The 22,106-nt window shown below is 38.6% G+C and overlaps 1 protein-coding gene across 1 annotated transcript in view; it reads right to left on the bottom strand.

The window, feature by feature from the left end:
• Positions 1 to 20,430, bottom strand: part of LOC100701060 (VPS10 domain-containing receptor SorCS1) — a 50,737-nt gene extending 30,307 nt beyond the window's left edge. The window contains exons 1-5 of the mRNA XM_003438376.5: positions 19,054 to 20,430; positions 4,890 to 4,957; positions 2,604 to 2,703; positions 2,252 to 2,410; positions 821 to 894 (exon numbers count right to left, since the gene is read on the bottom strand). Coding sequence (XP_003438424.2) covers positions 821 to 894; positions 2,252 to 2,410; positions 2,604 to 2,703; positions 4,890 to 4,957; positions 19,054 to 19,743 — 1,091 coding nt within the window. The 5' untranslated portion in view covers positions 19,744 to 20,430. The remainder of the gene's footprint in view (positions 1 to 820; positions 895 to 2,251; positions 2,411 to 2,603; positions 2,704 to 4,889; positions 4,958 to 19,053) is intronic.
• Positions 20,431 to 22,106: the final 1,676 nt, after the last annotated feature.

The following is a 22,106-nucleotide window of genomic DNA, read 5'->3' as shown; positions in this document are numbered from 1 at the left end:
ACTGTCATAAATTTAACACATATCAGCGACCATAGTCCCTGTATCGGTTCCTAAGAGAAGCTCAAAAGCCCCAGGACACAACCTCAGTCCTGACTCCGTGCATCAGGTACGTGCATGCAAAAAAAAAAAGAAAGAAAGAAAAGAAACCAAAAAAGAAAACCTGATGGATAATGTTCGGGTAAGCCCTGATTTGTAACATACTGTGGTAATCCAACACCATGCCAAAAATATTTCATGAGGAGACTGCATTCAGTGGATCAAATATTTATAAGTGTGTGTAAACTAGACACAGCGCATTATGTAAAAAATAAAAAGAACGACAAGCAAATATAAAATATTTATAAATACAAGCTCTGCCTTCCTGGAAACCTTGCTTGGCATTTGCTATTTAAAGAAAAAGGCTTTACATTTAATTAATTTTTACCATTTCTGAAAGGACAAATGCAAACATGTTGTTTTTTCTATAACCCAAGGCACTTCCTGCAAAGATCTTTATTAAAAAAACATGCTTTACATGGCACTTTTGAAAACAAAGCCACAAAGTGCTTTACAAGACAAAATAAAAATGGCAGGCCCGAGTTAAAACTTTAAAAAATGGCACACTTGAGACTCTAGATGTTAGGTTTAAATCTGACTCGATAACATTAATGTTTTGTCTTTTTTGTCATTACTGAAAACAAGCTGCTGACTGATCATTCCCCTCTGTACTACTGTTGTGAGCAGAGTGCTAAAAATGCACACAACTCAATTTACATATTTTGTGTGAAAATAATGCAGCATGTTTCTACCAGAATGACAAATGACTGGATGTTGATCTCACCAGTAGAATCTGTTGGGGACGACGTTGTCATGCACAAGCTGCCATCTCCTTCCAAACTCAACGGAGACATAGAGCTGAAAAATGGGAATGCATTAATCAAATGTCTACAGCATGAGGTATACAGTACAGTATAAAGATGATATTTTTCTGAATGTCCAAAAGGATTATTTCAAGATTTATGTCCAACTTTATTTCCAAGGAGCTGCCAAATCTTTACATTTTGTGGCATTAAGATTCTTAGTTTTTTTTTTTTTAAATACAGCACTACTAAGTGCATGCTATATGCGGAGATCCACCAGTTCATGTAAAAATGCAGTAACCCTTGGAAGCCAGATTTTTAAAATAAAACAGGGAATGGTGTATATCTACTGTGATGGCTTAAATAAGAGGAAAGTGATATACAAAGTGGTCTCTGAGTTAAAAACCACAGCGTCTTGTTCTTAAAGTAACACAGCAGGATTCCTACCTGGCATCTTAAAATCTGTCTTGTAGCTGTCATTGTAATTTTTCTCCATAAAGCCATTTTACTTGTGTTCAAGCAGTCCGAAAGCCTGTCATCTCTCCTTAATGACTGAGCAGCGTGCATCTTAAGCTCTCAGCCTTACAAGGATCGGCAATATCATTTTTGAGTTATCTAAGTACTTACAACTTTTAAAAGACATGACAGGCAATCAATAAATGTAAAATGAAACCCAGCTATAGCCGCGATAAAAGGAACAAGGAAAACCACTGAAATGTAGCTTTAGAAAGACATACAGAATGACCTAAAGGCAAACTTCTCTGGAGCATCTTTATTTTGACCCATCTGTGGCTCTCAACTCAGCTTTCATCTTCCTCCCTGCATCATTTATCTCACTTCTCAGACCTTGACTGTTTTTCTCTCTGAAAATCAAGTCTTCCAATAGCAGGCTGGGGAGTCCGAGTTTGATGCCTCTGGTTTTGAGTAAAGCAGACAGCAGGGTTCTCACACAGAGTAATGGAGGGTGTGTGTTTATGCTCGCTATTGTGTGTGAGTGAGTTTGTGCATTGTTTGGGCGTGTCTAACTTGTTAACTTTCCCCTGTGCTTTCTGAGGACACATCCATTCAGAGCTGTCTGCAGCTGCACCTTATGACTTGTTAAGGGCTGCAGAAGTCGCAGATATCTGTGCTTGTGAAGACCATGTTATGAGAGTTAACGTTGGCATTAAAATGAATGCATCTGGCCTTGAAGGCAACCTATGTTTTGTATCATTTTATAGAGAGATTACTTGCAATGTGACCCCACGGTGACTTCAGTCTGGCAGAACATTCAAGTAAAACTAACAAAAGAATAAAAAGCAGCAAGTAATCCGTATATAACAACAGCCCACATTCTCATATGGAGATGTTTTTCTGTCACATTTTCAGGTTTTATTGCAACTATTTCATGCCATCTGACAGCTACACTCTACCTTTTGGTCATGGCTGTAAGCCAGAATCCAGTCTTCCTGCTCGGGGTGAAAAAGCAAGCTGAGGATATCAAAGGATAAGCTGTATTTTTGATAGGACGCCCCCTCGTCAAGGCTAATGAGCAAGCTGCTCTCCACTTCTGGGTCGGTCAGTAACATGATCTAAGACAAGACAAGACAAGAGACAGGGGAATCAGCAGCCCACCATGACAGCATCCATTCCACAGAGCTTAAAGCGTGCTTGTGCAACAGACGCAAGGCACAGACTCCTGCAGGGCTGCGTAGGGTAAAAATCATAATAACCCTGCTGACAGACTTATGAATCCACGTACACGGCATGCACGTTCAAACTTACCTTCATCTTGTTGTTTGGACTGACATACAAGTAGCTCAGTATGGTTTTTGTCCCGACTTTCTCATTGAGCTTTTCATACGTGGTCCCATAATCAGTTGACCTAAAATTCAATTATAGGACAAAGTAAATGGGTTTTGCTGGAGAGAGGAGAAGAACAGCGCAACACCTACTAGTTAAGATGCTGATGGTATCATTAAGCATTTCAGGGAAGCAGAAAATTACCACAGCAGAAGTCGTGAAGCAATTTGCTAAATGAATGGAGATTTTTTTAATTATTAAAATAAACAATAAATCCAGTGTTGCATGTGTGGCTGGGGCATGATATTATTATTCCTTTTTAATTAGTAGTAGTATTATAAGTGTTATTAGTGTTGTTATTATTGATGCTTACATTTAATTAGCACTCTGTCGTGTTTTAGAAATCAAATAAAGGACATATTTGCCTGAAAGCTTAATATGGGGTTTTGAAGTCATTTTTTCCATCTCAAAATAAAGGCAGTATTTCAGATTTCATTTTGAATCCCTGTTATTTTCACCAAAATAGATATCGGTTTTAGGTGCTTGGTGACATTTCAGTAAAAAACAGGCATTGCACTGCATAATACAAAAAAACCTTGTGGATTTAGGGTGTCTTAGAGGATAAACACCACTATTTGATATCCTGGCAAGAGAATGCATTGAAATGTGGCACAAAACTTCATGAACTAAGAATGATAATAACTAGAAAATCACTTTGCTTCTTCAGTTCTTGATGACTGCAGTAAACACCAACATGACATACTGTACATAATTTCCATGTAACATGTCTAAATTGTTAAAATTCACTTTATTTGCTGATGATTAATTTATATTTATCTGGGAAAACCTGGAACAATATAGTGGAAAGAAAACTGAAAGAAAAGGGCAGAAATGAAAAAAAATATTATCACTAAATTAAAGCAAAATAAAGCACAGGATGTTTCGTAATAGGCAAATAAAAAAATAAGTAAATTTATAAGTATAAAGAGGGCAAGAAAAATGTATTTTGGGGCATGATAATTGTCTATAAATGATATTGGAAGGCTCATATGAAAACCACTTTTGGCTGCTCCCTTATACACAAAGGGGTCGCCACAGCGGGTAACTCCACATGTCAGATTTGGCAGATTGTTTACGACAGATGCCGTTCTTGACACAAGCCCAAACGGATCTATGTTCCCAAACTTCAAAGGGATTGAACTTTCACTTGTTAGGCGAATATAAACAATGTAAAAACATGAAGGTCCAAAACTAAATATACATAAAAATTTTACATAAATCAAAATCATTATACATACTGTGCATTACTTACTGTGTGGAGGTATGGAGAAACACATTCAAAACAACACCTAATACGGTGTATTAGGTGTTGAGATATAAATTTTTATATTACACTGAGATATAAAAATAATCCACCTCCAAACTGTATTCAAAGGTTAAATCAAATAAAACCTCATTTGTTTAGCCTAAAAAAAAAAGCTCCAGCACGACTCAGCACACAGGCCTTGATCGGAGCGTTAGTCAGAGTTCATGAAAACAATGAACATTTTTCACCAACAGGAGGAATCTTTAACACCTGGACAGGTGTAACACTTATGGAATAGGTATGACAAGGAATTAAGATTGTGTAGTTCTCTATTTAATTTCCAAAAACCAGGTGATGAACAAATGTAAAACCTTAGGTATCATTACTATTGTTTATGAAACATTCGTTTTTGTCCTTGTTTACCATTTGTTTCAAATGTATTATTTTTCATTTGGTTTTTATTCAATGAAATCGAGTTAGAAAAGCGTTGCCATTTCAAATATGCTCTGTATAAAGGATAGGCATGATAAGCTAAAGCTTCATCCTTCACCTATTCTGTCAGTAATTTGTGTTCCTCCCATTTAATTAAATTCTTTGTTGTCAATATTTATTTTAATGGGCACTTCTTTTAATAACAACAAAAATTAAAATGCTTGTCATAAATATGTGGAAAAGGATAGATTCAACATTTGATGACAAAGTGTAAACTTTACCAAATAAAACTTCTATTACACTAAATCATTAAATCTTTCACCTTTTACTGACAGGAAAGTAACTTGTGTCACTGTGGACACAACAATGACATTAAGTTTCAGTGTTAATGCTTTTGTGCTGTTAAATGAGCTCTCCAAGGCTCCAAACAGGACATTAGGATGTGCAACTACACTAACATCAACATAACAGTAACATCAATGTGTCCTGCTCTATAACTACAGAGCGTAATATCAGAGAGGAGATCTTACCTCCATAACGAACTCTCCGTTACTCTGCCAGAGTTAAAGTCGTAGTATTTTGTCAACATGAGAATCACCTAGAAAACAGATCAAACAGATTACCAGTTGTGAAGGTGTGTCTCATCAGTTTTCAATAGCAGCCACAAAGTGTCAGATAGCGAACCAAAAGCCGTCCGTGCATGTGTCTTTTAATCTCCCTGACAGACAATGCTTTATTAAAAACACAACAAAACCGTGATGCCTTGTCAACACACTACCCCCGTACGCCGTGAAGCCTTGTGCATATTCTCAAGGGAAAAAAATCTGATCACATATGTATGATATACTGCGTTTTATATACCTATATATTTTTAAGACAGAGTAGACGACCAAGAAATGCTACCACTGGTGAGCAATGACTAAATGAATAAATCAGTAAACACTATAATTTATTCTTGGCATAGAAAGGCAGACCTTAAAAATATATAGGACATCCGTTCTGTAGAGAGTCATAAAAAATGTCACTTACATGTGTGGTTTACAGTTCACAGGGCTTTACCAAACACATAAAAACTACAGATTTCCTGCTGTCTTGCAAATTAATATTAATAAACGGCTTGCTGTGGAATATCATTTGCCTGCTTTTCTCAGAACGTATCAAACCTTAATCAAAGCCAGTGTGTTTGTATGTGCATGTAATTACTGATGCATGAAGGCGTGTTTACATGCTCTTTACTTGTTTGTTTTTTCCTTTTTTTTAGTGAAGAAATGGTTTTACATATAATTATATATATTTAGCACAAACAAATGCAGAAATGAAAATAATGTCTGCTAAACAGTCATTGTGAACTAATGAAGGGCACCATGTGAACTGCTGTTCACGTGGTGCCCTTCATCCTTTACGCAAATTAACTGCTCAAGCAGTGCCCTTTGTGCACTAGGGAATCATAAAACCAGCAGCTCGTATAACTCTCTCGGGAAGCCTTTTGAGGCATCTTGTTGAGCTTTTCACCGCTACCTTCTAATTATCAAGCGTTATGAGCATTTGGGGTGACATTCCCTATGATGACTAAGAACTTCATCATATTAACAGGAATTTTTAACTTTTTTTATTAAACTTTTGCATATAAAAAGGCCAGACAGAAGTCATTTTCCAGGTTAAAATCAAACAAATTCTTTTCATCTCTATTTGATAAATGTGCTTTACTAAAACTGCTTCAGTGAAAGAAAACAATTTGGACTTCATGAGGCACTTTCAGGTGAATCATGTACCATATTTTCTGTAAAAAAAAAAAAGAAAAAATCCATAGTAGTATTTTTCAAAGCTAAATTATTCAATATGAAGTCAAATCAAGTTTGTTCTCAATATGCTTATAATTCCTAAATATACTGTAGATGCAAAGACATGTCACAGCAAGCGAGCGAGACCATAATTGGGTTGAAAACAACAGAATAAACAGAGATATAGCAAAAGCTTTAGGAGAAAAGCAACTTCAGAGCATCTAACAAGTCCGCATATTATTGCCAAGGTTTACAATCAAGACCTCCCTTCAAAAATGGGCATACAGATGGTTTAGACAATCAAAGTGCAAACCACTGGTTACGCTCAGGAACAGGAAGGCCAGATTAGATTTTGCCAGAAAACACCTAAAAGAGCAGGCACAGATCTGAAAAACATATTTGGACAAATGAAACCAAGATGAACAAGATGTACTAGAATGATGGGAAGAGAAAAGTATAGAGAAGGCGAGAGCAGCAGCTCCTGTTCTGAAGTATACCACATCATTTGGTGGATCATGTTAATGTTATGGCATGGGCATATGAAACTGGACTGCTTATTGATGTGACTGCTGATAGAAGCACCAAGATGAATCGTGAAAAATAGTGCAAAACTGATCAGGCAGTGCTTCACAGTGCAAACAGATAATGACCCGTAGCATACTACAAAGCAACCCAACAGTTTCTCAAGGCTATTTTTCAATAGCCGAGTCAGTCACCTGATCTCAACCCAGCAGAGAATGCTTTCAGTTATTACGTACAAAACAGACAGAGCCACAAACAAGCATTAACTGAAGGTGGCTGCAGTACAGGCCTGGCAGAGCATCTCAGGGGAGGAAACATAGTATTAGACAGGCAGTCATCCGGTCCCTATTACTTGAGTCTGTGCAAATGGAAGACTAAGTATACAAATGGCTGCAATTCCTTAACAGTTAGTGCAAAACTTTTTTTAAAACCCCCGAATCAAAGCTGAAAATCTGCATTTTGGTGACAAATGTTTTAATCAAAATCCACTATGGTGTACAGATTTTTTAAAAACTACAAAATGCATGTACAGTAGTTATGTTTTCAACAAATTCTGGACTTTCTCAAGTACATATTATTATTGTTATCATTATTATCGTGTTATTATGTGATTGCAGTTTTTTACTTTGGACATTGTACGACTGGGGTTGGAATCAGTGATTATTTGTTTAGATTAGTTGTCTACAGATCCGTTAATAATTGCCTCACAATTACTCATCTCAGAGATATTATATTTGCAATCACTGTATATAACCTCTAAACAGCTAATTTAGTTCATTCTACTCATGTTTCTCCAAGAGAAAAACCCATTATCTGATACATTATGAATATTACCAATAGCCCACCACCTCTATGTAACACCACACCATTAATGCAGTAAATTGTAAATTCACAGTTTTACTTTCTTTCCAGACTGTATTCCTCCTATGCATAGGCTGAGACAGAAAACTCTGACTCTGCTCTTACCTTGTGCTGAATGTATAAAAATTCTCTTTATGGGAGGTAGTTCTAAGATAATCCCCATAGCTTGTTATAACTTTGTGTCCAGACTGGCTTGCAGAGATTTATGGTCTTCCAATAAAATGGCCTTTATGCCTTCCAAAAGTCATAGCCTCATGGACACTGTCATACACAATAAAACAACCTGCAGCAGTCTGAAAATTAGGACAAATTACACTCCCACCCCCTCTTCTGTATGGCAATTAACTTTATGCATTTCCTTGGAAAGACTCCAGGATTACAGCAAAATGTCATGTGTATCTACCTTCCTGCTGGCTGGAAAAGAGTCCTGTATTCTGAGTGATGCTGAAAGTAAGGTGAAACTTGATGGCTGCAGTTAACACGTCAATAAAGTGATACAATATTCACTTTGTTGGCATGTCTGTGTCGGAAAGGTGCTTAACATGTCACAGAAGCTATTAAATTGCTATTTCAAACCACCAGATGAAGGCTCTTCTTTTAATGAATACACCACATGGTAATTTATCCTCTGAATTTAAATGATAATAGAATCTGTTTTAGCACATTTTTACCTTTCAATTTGAACAAAGATGTCAGCTACCTGGGGGTAAAACAACTCTCTAGCTCACTGTTTGGTTCATATTGTACTGGCTTTGGTTCAGTCCTTTCCCTTATTTTAAAGGGGGGAGGGGGTGAATAAGAAACAAATGATTAAGAATAATTTTTCCCACAGATATAATAAAAATGCACCTATAGATTAACGGATGGATAAATGAAAGAAAAATAAACTTGACTTGCTAGATCCTGAACACAGCAGATCTTGATGTATTCAAGCCCTCACATTATAGTAACTGTTATTAAGTAACAGCAAATTGATCATCAATAAACCTTTAGAAAATAGATATTTAGCATTAACAAACAATAAAAAGAAAATGGAGAAAAGCTGAATAGTAAACCGGCTTCAGCTTTACAGTAACCATGTAGATAATGTTATTGGACTCTATTTAGGTTTATGACTTATGCAGGTAGGTAGGTGGACTGGTTAATTTTGTTTTTTACCAGCTTTAAAAAACAACAACAACTGTATACAACTGTATATAAGCACAACATCAGTGGCCTTGAGGTGACTGTTGTTGGTATAAATAAAACTGAATTGAACTGAATTATTTTTTGAGTAACAGATAGACCACATAACCTCCTTGGAGGAGATAGAGAAGTATCAGCCCTATAGTCAATATTCAAACCATTCATGGTCATAAAACTGAATCTGCTGTTATAAATACTTTTACAACAACAGTGGCTGGATGCTGGAATCAGTTTTAAGGCCCACGTGGACCAAGACAGCCAAAATCAAAAATTGGATTTTTGCAGATAAACAAATCTTGCTTCTCATTCAGCAGTCGTAAAATCATTAAACAATCTGTCTGCGCTTGACTATGGGGATATTGTTTATATGCAAGCTTCTTCATCTACCTTAAGTCCTCTTGATTGTGTGCATCACAGTGGGGATTATTTTTTATATATTTTACATGAACAAGCTGAGAAAAGATAGCATCATTCTATGATTTTATTTACAAAGCCCTACTGTAAAAACTCCCTGCTTGCATATGCTGTTTAATTAAATTTAAACACTGTAATTACAATGTCCAATCCCAACACTGCTAATAATTTTAACATTAGCTGGACCTCTTGTTCACACACTGCACTGGAAAAACTGAATTTAAATACTTTGCTGTCAATAAATGGAAAGAGCTACAAAAAGCTAGGAAACTACATTCTCTGATTTAATAGAAACATTTTAAAAGGTTATATTTATTTATCTTGAACTAACCTTGCATATGCTTTTCTTTATTTGTGAATGAATCACGCGTGATGTGTAAGGTGAGAGTCTAAATAACAGATTTAATAATAATCATCAAAACTTTTTGCAGAGGGCTTATTGAGATCGTGTACCACCAGACAAACCATGCATGTTTACACTGCAAATCAACCTTAACCTACTCCTGCAGCTAAGGTGTGGCACATAGAACAGTAGGCTGCAGTAACTCCAACATGTTTCCAAAGTGGATTACTTGACATCCAAGTGCAAGCAAATTGATTTTTCAACTCTTAATCCTTTGTAAATCTTAAACCTTGAAGGTAAATGGCCTGGGATGAATTTGATCATTATATAAGAATGAATGGAGGCTTAATGGTGACTTAAAGAGCTTAGGGTGAAGAGATTACTGGTGGGAAATGAAGGCGTTGTATGCGGAGGGGTAGGGGCGGTGTGGTGGTAGAAAGCAGTGTGGGGATTCGGTTACTGAAGGATGAACACTTGAGACAAATGAAATGAGCAACAGAGTGCACACTGCAATTCATTCCTACTCTAACCAACCCGCTGATCAGGCCTTATCAGCTGTTGGAATTAAGACGCCTCATCAATAAAACTGTCATCACATTTCGCCACAGCAATTAAACAGATGGATGATTCCATAAAAGCAGTTGTTACAGGAGTTACTCACTGGAATATTAATAATAAAGACAAATATTGCACATCAAAAAGTGGTCACTGTCGAAGCCTTTTTCCCTGCCGCATGCTCAAATGTAACACACCCGCATCACAAGTAAGCATATGATCTGCCGTTAATACAAATGCACGATTCTAGCGAATTTAATTACTGCATGTTGTCATAGGGCATCAAGATTATGTGTAATGATGACGCTTAAAGGTGTGACAACTGGTGGCGCTGATTTTCACAAATAAGACAAACTAATTGGGAGAAGAAATGTGAGAACACCTAGATATCCACACCACAGAGGTGTTAACAATGTTAGAGTGCACGCTGTTCAAGGAATGGAATAAAAAAACAAAGCTTAGCAAGCAAATTCAAAGCCTCCAGGGGCAGCACAGCAAAAAGTATGAAACTTCACTTTATGAAATTACCACATTAAACAGCATCATTTAACACCTTCAAAAAAGAAAGCATTGTCTAATTCTATTAGGGTGTTTATTGCCCTACGAGGCACTGCGCGGCAACAAAAGCCTGCAGGAGAGCATGCCGTCATACACTTCAATACCACCTGAGTGAGACACACAATGTACAGAGCCTTTTGTCTGCCACATCAATTTATATCATTTCATTAACAAAGGCAACATTTCCTCGTAGAGCAGATGTTGCGCTGGAGCTAGGTTGTTTGAAGTCAGGGCTGTTGGCTTTCCCATGGATTGCAGGTCACTGCAATCATAAATTATGAAGTAACTTCACAACAGCACTTTGCACAACATAAACTATCCATGTCCTGATGAGAATGATGTATAAATACAAGAAGGTGTTAATCGGAGTAAATGTGCTGCTTGGGAATTTAAGTAAAGGCTTTCTGACCACTGCTTTAACAAGGATGCACATTTTACAATCATTCTTGCAGAAATAAAGTTCAGTACTCTGTTACTCTGGCAGACAGAAAACATCAAATAATCAGCATTTTAAGTGCAGCTTCACATTGCGGCTTTGGCTTTTGAGCAGAGCAGCAAGTATCTGACTTTATTGGACTTCTCTTGCCGAGACAACGGAACTGTGTCGAAGTAGAAGCTCGGTTGGCAAGTCATCTGAAACGGCTTCCTTACTCTTTGAGCTTACGCTCTCGCATCATTTGCTTCTTCACCATAAATGAACGCCCAGGCTAGTTCAGCAGCTGGGTTGCAGCAGCATGCTAAGCTTGGGAGCTTCAGTGTGCACGAGGAGGGGGTCTGATCAATGCAAGCAAGATTAGACAGCAAGTGGGTAGGTTTCCAACTCAGCCAAAAAGTTACGCCCGCAGTGCGAGGAGGATTTGTCTTTCTTTCTTTTTTTTCTTAAACTCCCTTTAAATCTTCAGCATCACTTTGAAATTTGGAAGTGCTGAGTGAAAAGGTAAAATATTGGCAGTGTGTTGACAAATCTAAAAGCTCCCTGGACTCCTCAGTATGTTTCCTCTGACGTAAATAAAGTAAAACAGCTGATCCTTCTGTTTGCCAAAATGCATCACTGTAAATCCAAAACGGAGAGCTCGAGTGAGCAAATCAAAGTTATGGTTTTGATTATAAGGCTTTTCTTGCAGCAGCCAGATGGTATATGAACAAGTAATGCAGGTGGCCACTGTAAAATGAAAGTGTTCTGAACCACAAAATGAGGTGCAAACTGAGCAATGGTCGACAAAAGAATATTGACAGCAGCAACCAACTGGCAGAGTGTTTGAGCTGGAGCACTGAGGCACTGAGGCACACCAAGCAGCTGACAACTCAAATAGCACTTCAACAATATAGCGGTAATTTTAACATTAATTGTGAAGATATCTGTGCAAATGAATAGGCCAACTCTTTGCTTACCAACTGGTACTCCAATTATTCTGAAGCTTTAGCAGCTGCTCATGAAACAACACTGAGTCACAGTGGAAACAGCCAGAGCACACATAACAATAGCATGTACCTGCACAGCATAAGTTGTATTTAAGCAAACACAAAGAAGTGCAAACAAAAAGATGTGTCTGTGACAAAAAAAATGGAAAAAAATAACAAAGAAAGAGGTGAGATCTCATTATGCATTGTTCCCGGCAAATTAACTTTATCCTTGTCTAGAATAAGATCGTTACCTGATTTGAATTTGGAATTTCTGCTCTGTTAGACCACACTCGGTGCAGAAGAAAGGAAACCCAGGAGGGGAACGCAGCTTGCCAATAAAAAAAAACACACTCAGCAGGATTTCAAGGCGTAAGAGAACCTCACCACAGGAAGGCTTGGTGGCTCGGCAGAGCTGAACTCATCCTGCCAGTAGTTTCTGTGCAGTGCTGAGCTTTAAAAAACCAGTCTCTCTGTTTATCCATGCAGTACAGGCAGTACTACAGCCATAAATTGTCAGGAAAAATGAATTTGTTGTCTTCGGTTGTCTTATGCTAAGTCATGGTGTTGCGATTCCTATCATTATGTATTTCATGAATTTATTTATGTGTGTGATGTTTCCCTTCCCGAAACGTTACACCAGCCCCTCGGGCTCCACATCCCAGCCAGGAGTGAGCAGAGCTGGTGGAGGTCCATTCTGGCTCCGTCGGTCAGTGGGCTGTCTGAGGATACCTGAGCATGTCAACAGGCTGTTTGCTGTTTGTGATGCTTTGCTGAAGAGACAGAATTTACATTGGCGAGATAAAATAGTGGAAAGGTGTTAATGACCGGACTAGTTTTTGAACCCAGCACAAATAAAAATGGCAGAACAGCAGCAATATGATCCAGATTAGAGTTTGCTGCAGAGAAAGCTGCACTTTCTTTTCAATATGGCATTTGATAGAAATGGGACAGGAAATTGTGTCAAACTGATCAACAGGGAGAAGTGAAGTCATAAATCCCTTTCATGTCACTGTTTATTCATTAAGATTTAATTTAGCGTTGACTATTATGAGTATAGATTTAAAGAAAGAAAGAAAGACGACATTATTTTTGCTTTATTACATTTATTAATGATGAGCTAATTGTGGATAAGGTCCAAAGATCTCTGAATTTTCTGACCAGTGTGCTCATTTTCTTAAAAACATGGCATATTGTATTTTTGCTGTGCCTTTCCTCTCCTTTACATCAAACCAAAAATGAAACATCTTGGTAAATATGATTATTTACTTTCCTTCCAACACTTTGCATGTCTCACTTTTATTTTTGACTGTTTTTTCAGGTCCACACAACAGTTTTTTTTCACCATATACTGCTTATTTCATCCAATTTTATCCTGCATATTCCTGGTGCTGATACATTAGCATTTTCTTTGAGTAAGGCCAGCTTTGTACTGAAAATATCGCACTTTGGGCAAACACAGTATTCTCGCTGTGGCTCCGGGATGATGGTATATATGGGAAAACAGAGAAGAAGAGGCCTGGAAGTTAGAAAGGAAAGAGATATGACTTTCACTTTTTTCAGCACCCTCAAGATTTATATATTTGTTTTATTAGCATGAAGTCTCCAGCTTTAATTTTGATGTATTAATTTACATACCTCCATAGTGCTCTAACACCAACATTTTGCTTTTGATTCCTTAATTATCTTGGGTAACCACATCATTTTATTCAGACTGGTAGTATGACTGAAACCACATAACCTCATCTTTAACTGATAATTTATCCATAAAAAAACAGGTGCTGGCAAACTTAAATATATCTGTAAGCCTAAATCTTATCTTCCGTTCTCAGGTTTATGTAGTTGAGGTGCGGTAGACTCGCGCTTTTCATGTGACAGCAGAGATTTATATACATATAAAAGTGAATTATAGGACAGATGTTTGTATTGACAGTGAATACACAAATGGCTTGCTCATCTCATCATTCTTATAGCCCAAACCTAACAAACACAAAGACTCAGCTCAGCAACATTACAGTTAAAAAGATACTTTAGTGATCCTTACCCATATTGACTTTCAAGGGCACAGAAGACAGTCATAAAGTGGAACTGGAGAATGACAAAATTTTATCTGTGATTCAGTCAGTGAGTCATAGAAACGACTAAAAACTCGGATGAAACTGGTGACTGACTGCATACCTGGCCAGCCTCCAGTTTCGCAGTAGCGGATGAGCCAATTCACCAAAAACTCAATGAGGCAGATGAGGAGAAGCTGCGCACCAAGCTATCAAGAACGTGATCTATGAAGAGGAGGATGCCCTCTACAAAAATGGGAAAGCTGAAAATATGGATTGTCATGAACTGCGAAGCTTCTCCTCGAGGTTGCTCAAAGCAGAGAAGCACAGAGAAATTCAACACTACATGCACAGAAGGCTTCGAGCACCCAGAAGCAGGCCATGAAGCTTGACCATGATAAAATAGTTATGAACCACGTTAAATGTCTTAACCCCTGAAAAGCTCAAGGACTGGGAGATGTATTAGGACCCTCTCTATCCATCTACTAGTAATTTAAGTGTTCTTTTGGACAAAATTGTTTGAGAATTTTCCTGGACGTCGTAGCACTCTTCCCTATCCTGACCTTGAAATTATGGAAGGGTGGGGGAAAAAATGTGTCTTCTACTAACAACACTATCAATAATTTTCTGCTTTTAACTTTTTCCTTCACAGAACAAATAACACACTGTGCATCCTGCATTCTTCCTCTTCTGTGTAACAGCTGGATAAAGTGAAAATAAAACGGAACAGATGTTTTCAAGGTCATGTGATGCTGGATCATATCCCAGCGTAACCTGGGTAAGACCTGGGACAGTTTGACAGCCTCACAGGGGAAACAGAATGACAAGCACTTTCACACCTGCAGGCAATTTAGACTTTCCGATTCACCTTGCTAGTCTTTGGACTGTGGGAGGAAACTAGAGCACCTGAATGAAGCCATTCGAGCACAAGGACAACACGCAACCTGAACATCATACCCTCTAAATGACAACGTTCAACATTAAACTAACACATCGTTTGTTCAGATAAATTGGGTGCGACCCAAACAGCCCGATCCTGCAATATTCTGCAGAAGTAATTTGCAGTGCTGCCTCTGTCGCACTGTTTTTGTGATTTTTCCACATCATTTGAAGTTAAATGTTTAGTTGATGGGGACTCACGACGCCTGACTATTTACCTGATTAACTTCTGGTCACCTGTCTTGCACTTTTACCAACACTGCTGACCAAAATTCCAGTCTGATTTTCCGCATGGCTGCCATGAAAAGATCCATTATAAATTACAGCAAGCATGTTTTTAAAATAAGTATTTTATTTAGTGTGACTAAAACTGCAAGTTTTAAATGATTTACCTTATATATTGCTGCTTTACCTGTGCTCTGTGGATGTATACATTTTGGCCAATTTATACATGTTCTATAAGCCAGTGACCTGAAATATTTGCTGTAAGCTTTAGCCACAATTTTTCCATCCATATTCTAGATTCCAAAATTCAGTCTAAGCTCTCAGCTAAGATGTTTTTTCTATTTTACTAAACAGAAGAGAAGAGACAGTCCTCCCCTAGAAAACAGCTGTTCAAATGAGAGAGTCGCTACCTTTAGGCACCCTTATAACCTACAAAATGAAACTTTGAAATATGTGTTTAATGTTTTAAAAGGCTCTATTTTAAAGCAAATTCAGAAAATTAGATAACAGTCTTACTCCAGTGTCCCTGTCTCAAGCCAGGAATGGTGATGACTTGTGCTATGACGGCTGAAACAACAGATTGATCACAATCGTTTATCCGGAGGACGTGCTGGAAGAGACCCAGTGCACTGAAAAAGATGCAAGCAGACTATAAGAAGCAGCCTGTTGGAGATACACACACCTCGTTTGTTCAAATAAAGAGCGACAAAGTCTAACGCAAATATGGTTTGTCAAACACTACCCACCTGTGGATATTTAAGCTGTTATAATTCCTGCTGCAAAACACGTTGTGCCCTTGGCTCCACTCAAAAACCCAGTGCTGAAGAGTTTATTGAAATTATCTAATGCAGGTAAACCATTGAAAGTTATTTAATGCTACACTACAATTCAGCGTGAAGCAAACATTCAAATATATCTCAATTTATTGCAGTTTCTTCTTCTTAATAGAGTCCTTGAAGCTTGCTAATTAACCGCTACAGTTAAATTCTTCAACTCTAATGAAGGCGCCCTTGGCATTGAAATGCTAAATGTGACAGACAACAACCACATGAATTAGCAGCATGGACTGAGCGCTATTTTTGATTTTGCCTGGTTTTTTGTGTTGATTGAAAAGCTGAAATGATGTTGCAGCTTCGTTTGTGAACCGTGATAATTGGACAAATGATAAATGAATGGCACCATCCATCAACTAGGCTTCAGCAGCAAATAAGTAGCAAAGCATCTGCGTGAACTGGACAGAAAAACTAGATATCAAGGCATGTCGACATCAAGCTCGGACAATGTGTGTCACAAACCGTACAAACTGACTGAATTTCTTTAGATGTAATGCTTCATCAGTTATTATATTTCAGAGTTTTCAAGCAAGCACAACAAACAAATATCCACAGTTTTGAGCATTGCTAAAAATATAATGTCATGGACGACAAATATAATGTGATAACAACTGTGTAAATTGTCAAAGCAGGTTCCCATACAAACTGAGTCACATGGGTCCCTAAACAGTTCTTCTTTCTTTGTATGAGAGGGTCAATAATACAAAATGTATCCTGTTATTCAGCCTGTAAGACAAGGCTGCTTAGGCCTGTGATGTGTGATACTAAATGTCTTCTTGTTTCCAGGGAATCTGATTAAAGCCCTTATGACTAAACTGTAAGTGTTAATAGATTAAGCAAAGATGTTAATTAGGACAAGGCAACGTGCTTTATTTTGAAATAGATTACTGCTTTAAATAGATTTATTTTAAAAAGTAGACCAGCTGGAAAATGTACACGTTTTCTTAGTGACCACCTGGCCTCCACTTACACACATGGAGAAAGAGAGAAAGAAGGGGAGAGGGTGTGGCAAGTAACACACACACACACACACACACACAGACACACATTAGACTGTGAGTAGGCGAGGTGAGATTCTGCATAAGGGGGAAATTTGTTGAAGCACAAAGTTCGCCATGCAACTGTGAAGACGATAGTGCCAAATCCTGCTGAAAATGACTTAATACAATAACAGGTTTTGGAGTATAACTAACTCATGCTGTTAATTAAAAGCAAACAAAAATACACAAAAAAAGCACTTTCATCGCTTTTTATTACTGTATGACTTTTGGATCTTTGGTACCCCAAGCCCAAGATACTTCCCATCTTATACTGTAACTATACTGCATTATGGATGATAAGCTTATTTACTTTCCTGGCAAGAGGTAGAAAACTGTACGCTGTGAGGCTTATAGCTTAGCATAATGAGTACAAACTGGGAGGAAACTGTTAAAAATCATTCTAGTCGCCCCACAAAGCAAAAAATTTCTGCTGTTGTAGACAAGATGTATCATACCAGTTACTTTTTGGATAAGCTGGGGAAGCAGTTTCCCCCGTTTCCAGGCTTACTGCTAAACTCGGCTAACCACCAGTTGGCTCTGGCATCCTAACTAGTGTTCATGTATAGAGGAGAGAACATCCTTATCAGAACTATGAGCAAAAAAGCCAATAGGTGTAACTGCCCTAAAGTCAAAGCAGAGCAATACTGAGGTAATGGATTCAAATAGGAACTTTCCACAGTTATGCTGATGACACAGAATTATGCATACCTGTGCAGCCAAATGATACAATAAGTCTGATGAGTAATAACTTTGTGAGACTCATGAAAGACAAGCAAGGTAAAAATACTTCTGCTTTGCCTCAGGGCCACAAGAGATGTACTGTCCAAAAATCTTAGCTCTCTACTTCCACAGTTCAAGCCTAAGCAAAAGTCTAGTCTGCTGTGTATTTCAGTGGTCTTGCTGAGAATTTGATTTGTCATTTACAAATCATTCAAATTCTGGTGCTTGTGATATTGACCAGAACAAGAAGAAGAGAACACTGAGTGATTCTGGTTTAGCTGAACTCGGTATAGCTCCATATATATTTTATAGATATTAAATGACTTGTTCGTCTATAAAGCACTACGGTGTTTCACCAGCTTCCATCCATAAGGCTCCCTGTTGTTTTAAGTGTCTTTACATTTACTCACATCCTCCATGTAGGTTGTTTGAAGTTCAGAACCACAATCAGACATAAGAAAATTGGATCTGTCCAAACTGTAGAAAGTATGTCCCTCTGGATATCAGGGAATAACCCCCACTGAGCATTCTGTTATCTTTCAACCTGTAAATCCATTTGTCTCCAAGTCTTTATTTTAGCATGTCATTGTATTATGATGTTATTTCATGCTTCATTTATTCTTAATTTGTCTTTTAGTCTAAAGGACTCCAGGTTTAGGTTCTTTGCATGATTGTAATTATATTGATTCTAAATTATTATGCTATTATGACTTTCGTCCTAAACTTTATCTGAGCCACTCTTATATAATGGGTGGTAGGCGAATTATAGTTCTGTTGATTTCATCTTGCAAATCATATGTATGCAGAGAACTGACAAAAGAGTGACTGACCAAAACGGGGAAAAGCAAAATGAGCTTGTGTGAGTGTGTGAGTGACTAAATGGAAGAAACACGCACAAAAGATCAAATGGGCATAATCCCCTGAAACTATGTGTGCAGAACATTATTTTCTTTTTCTTTACCATATCTGCCAAGTCAGCCAATCAATAAACAACAGCATGAATAGGGTGTGCGTGCACGTGTATGTGCGCGTGCGCGAGACAGACAGAAAAAGAGAGAGGGAGAGCAAGGGAGAGGTTGAAAGGCAGAGACTGATTCCTTTAAATTCTGCAAGCTCTCGGTTTTAATCTTTCATTGCGTTACTCGTGCTCTAAATGAAACCTCTGAATGAGTCTTACTGCCACATAAGACCTGTGGATGAATGATGACCACACTGCGTCAAAAAGAGGTCCGTGCGTAAATCTGGAGCACATTAACTACTTACGCTACTGTTTTGTCCGGACCAGTGCACCATCGCCTGGTTATGAGCCGTGTCCTCGGTGAGCGCAAATGTCGAACTTGTGAGGTGAAACTCCTCCTGGTCCGAAACCGAAGCATCCTCCCCGCCCTCAGGTCTGAATCCGGACCAAGTCTCTGTGCTCCTCGCACTACGTCTCCAACTGCTCACATTCCTGTCCTCGTTTTCCGTCACATCACCAATTTTATTTCCCCCATCGTCTGTGTTATTCTCGGTTACATTGCTGAGAAAGGGGAAGGACGCGCGTGAAGACACTTCAGATTGGGAAAGTTTCTGGTTACTGCTTGGGGCGCCTTTATGCAGAGAACTTGAGATATTTCCCCCAAACCGTGGCTGTACTTTGGACGAACTTTCTTCGCTCGCGGTCAGTTCCGCATCGTAGTGCCTTTCGTTTCGGGGGGTGACGGACCCCTCGGTAAATCTAAGAAACTCTTCAGCTGTTGCCTCTCCAAAATTTGTCAAATCCAGCGCCGAGAGTTCCCGGGGAAATGCTGCGGAAATGAGCGGCAGCTGGCAAGAGGGAATGCACCTTACCTCCGCTTTTGTTCCGCCCAGGATGGAAGTTAGGGTAAAGATCCAAATCCACTCAGAGAAAATGATAAAAAGGCAGTGACCGAGGCGCGTCTCCATTCTACGTTGATTCCTACTTAAAAACATATCATTTTTTTAGTCTTGAGCGAGTGTCTGTCATCACCTGGTAAAGTGGTTGAATGTACTGTGAGGAGGTGCAGCAGCGCGCGGACAAGTGCTCCCAAGTACTGATGCAAACGATGCATCAGAGGAGGAGCTGGAGGCTGAATCCTGCACAAGAGGGGAGCGGGGCCGATACCCCGCATCATCATCTCAACCTGGATTAAAACAAAAAAAAAGAAGGAAGGAACAACAAAATAATAAAAACAGGCAGAGGGACTGGGTGTAACTTAAGTTTATTTCTGATCAACGGTGTGACAGATACTATGTCATTATAAAACATTTGATTCAGTAATCATCTTATATCTTGGTAATTATTCACAGAATCAAAACAGCCTGAAAGGTGATGTATGGGGTCCCTGGGGGGGAAGTCTGGAAACATTAGTGGGTCTGCCACTGGCAGTCTTTGTGAGGAAATGTTACTGACAGGGGCTTTATGGAAGATACAATGAGGCTTTGCATTTTCCATTAGCACAGGTCTGAGTAATCAATTAACAAGATTGCCTGTGTTCACTGTCAATTATGTCATGCAGGTAATGTCCCGACTGTGGCCTGCCTGCAAAATGGGCTGGAAATTGTTTCACTTAGGCTTCGCTCCTGTATTATCCATTCAATACAGCTGAATGGAGAAAATGCATATTCCCCAAATTTTACCTGCTGTTTTCTCTTGCCCTTTCTTGGGGTTAATGGAGGCTTGAATAACAGGAAATAATGAGAAGAATTCAAAGCAGAGGTGAGTGAGTAATCAGTCTTGCTACATCTCTGATCTCTGCTGTTGAGTATAAGTACAGAAGAGTGCGCAGGTGTCACGGCAATAATAACGATCCCATTATTGCCATGCAGTGCATACAGCAAAAATATATTGTTATATTTCTCTATACTTTGGGCTTTGTTCCAGTCAGCTAATGGTGGACCATTAGGAGAACTAGAGCCTGTCCAAACCCTGTGATTAGATTCTATTTCTGGGCAACATTTAGTCAATAGGATGAGGATGCTGTTGACTGGTGAGTGATGCCGAAGAGACTCCCTATATTGAGCTGTGTTCTCCCCATCGCTCTGAGCTGCGACGTGATCCTGTTCCACATACGGGTCAACTGCACAGAGACGTCTTTCATTGCCAGCCATTAGTGATGCAGTGAGCAAGAGCTGTCTCAATCTGTTTCAGTTAGCCCCCACCAGACAAGGGGAAACCAGTCTATAATGCAGATTGATGGCTGACTGAGAATTTCAATCACAGAGAACACTGGCTAAAAACCTCAACTTTCGACTGTAATGAAAACCTCAAGCAAAGTCCAACTGTTTCAATACAGAACACCTTTTTTTAAAATGAAAAAGTGGTCTCTTTTTTCTCTGTGTACGAGTGCCTGAGTGACATTTCCACAAGTTTACACGTGTGTGTTTCGGTGCTTATTCTGACTTTGTCGAGTTCATAGTAATAATGCAGTGATCATAATGCCTGACCCATCTGCTTAGTTCAGATGCGGATAAGCAGTTCCTGCTTAGTTAGCTTTTGTTTTGCTTGTTACATCTCTGCAATAGATAATGCTAAAAAGTTATCCTCAGCATCACCAATTTAGCAGATTTATTACGTTTACTGATTACTTTGTCATATTATTCATAACTTTTTTAATCAGAAAATAGTGAAAAGAGGCCATGACAATATCATAGTCTAAAGTGACATTCTGAAATTACTTGCTTGATCTCAAAAAAATGTCCAAAATCCGGGAGTCATTTGATTTTAGCTCATATAAATGAAACAAGCAGTTGTGTCACATTTGAAAAATCAGTAAAAAAAAAAGGGCAGATTCATTTTCTGTGGACAAACCAGTAGCCAACTAATCATTAAACCCTGAGCTGCAAGTCTTGTTTTCTTTACTCATTGTTGAAGCCACGGTAGGAGGATGAAGTGTAAGAAAAAAAAACGTGTAGATGTCTCAGAAAAAGAAAAACTGTGGTAAGTACAAGCCAACTTTGTGTGAAAGAGAGCAAAAATAAATTGTGCATTAAAAAAACAATATCCGCGGAGGATCTTTTAGACTTGTTCGCAGACTTTAAATTTCACTGCAAGGTGACAGATTTCGGGACTGATGTCGTATAGCACATTTGTGTGCACAACATGGCAGCTGAGTGGAATCATTGTCTTTCGACAGACAAGATTGCTGCTTTGCTGCCTGTCACACTGACTGAATACAAACTGCGTTATGCTCCCTGAGCTCCTGCCTTTATGATGGGAACTTGTGAGCCGGTAGTGTGAGAGACACACAAAGGAAAGAGGTGACAGCTATCTATGTTGCTGGATTAGTCTGTGTTTTTAATTAAATAGAATTCAG

Source organism: Oreochromis niloticus, linkage group LG13, assembly GCF_001858045.2.
Source record: "Oreochromis niloticus isolate F11D_XX linkage group LG13, O_niloticus_UMD_NMBU, whole genome shotgun sequence".
Taxonomy (NCBI): Eukaryota; Metazoa; Chordata; class Actinopteri; order Cichliformes; family Cichlidae; genus Oreochromis; species Oreochromis niloticus.
The sequence above is the reverse complement of the archived record's forward strand: the minus strand, read 5'-3'. Positions and strand labels throughout refer to the sequence as shown.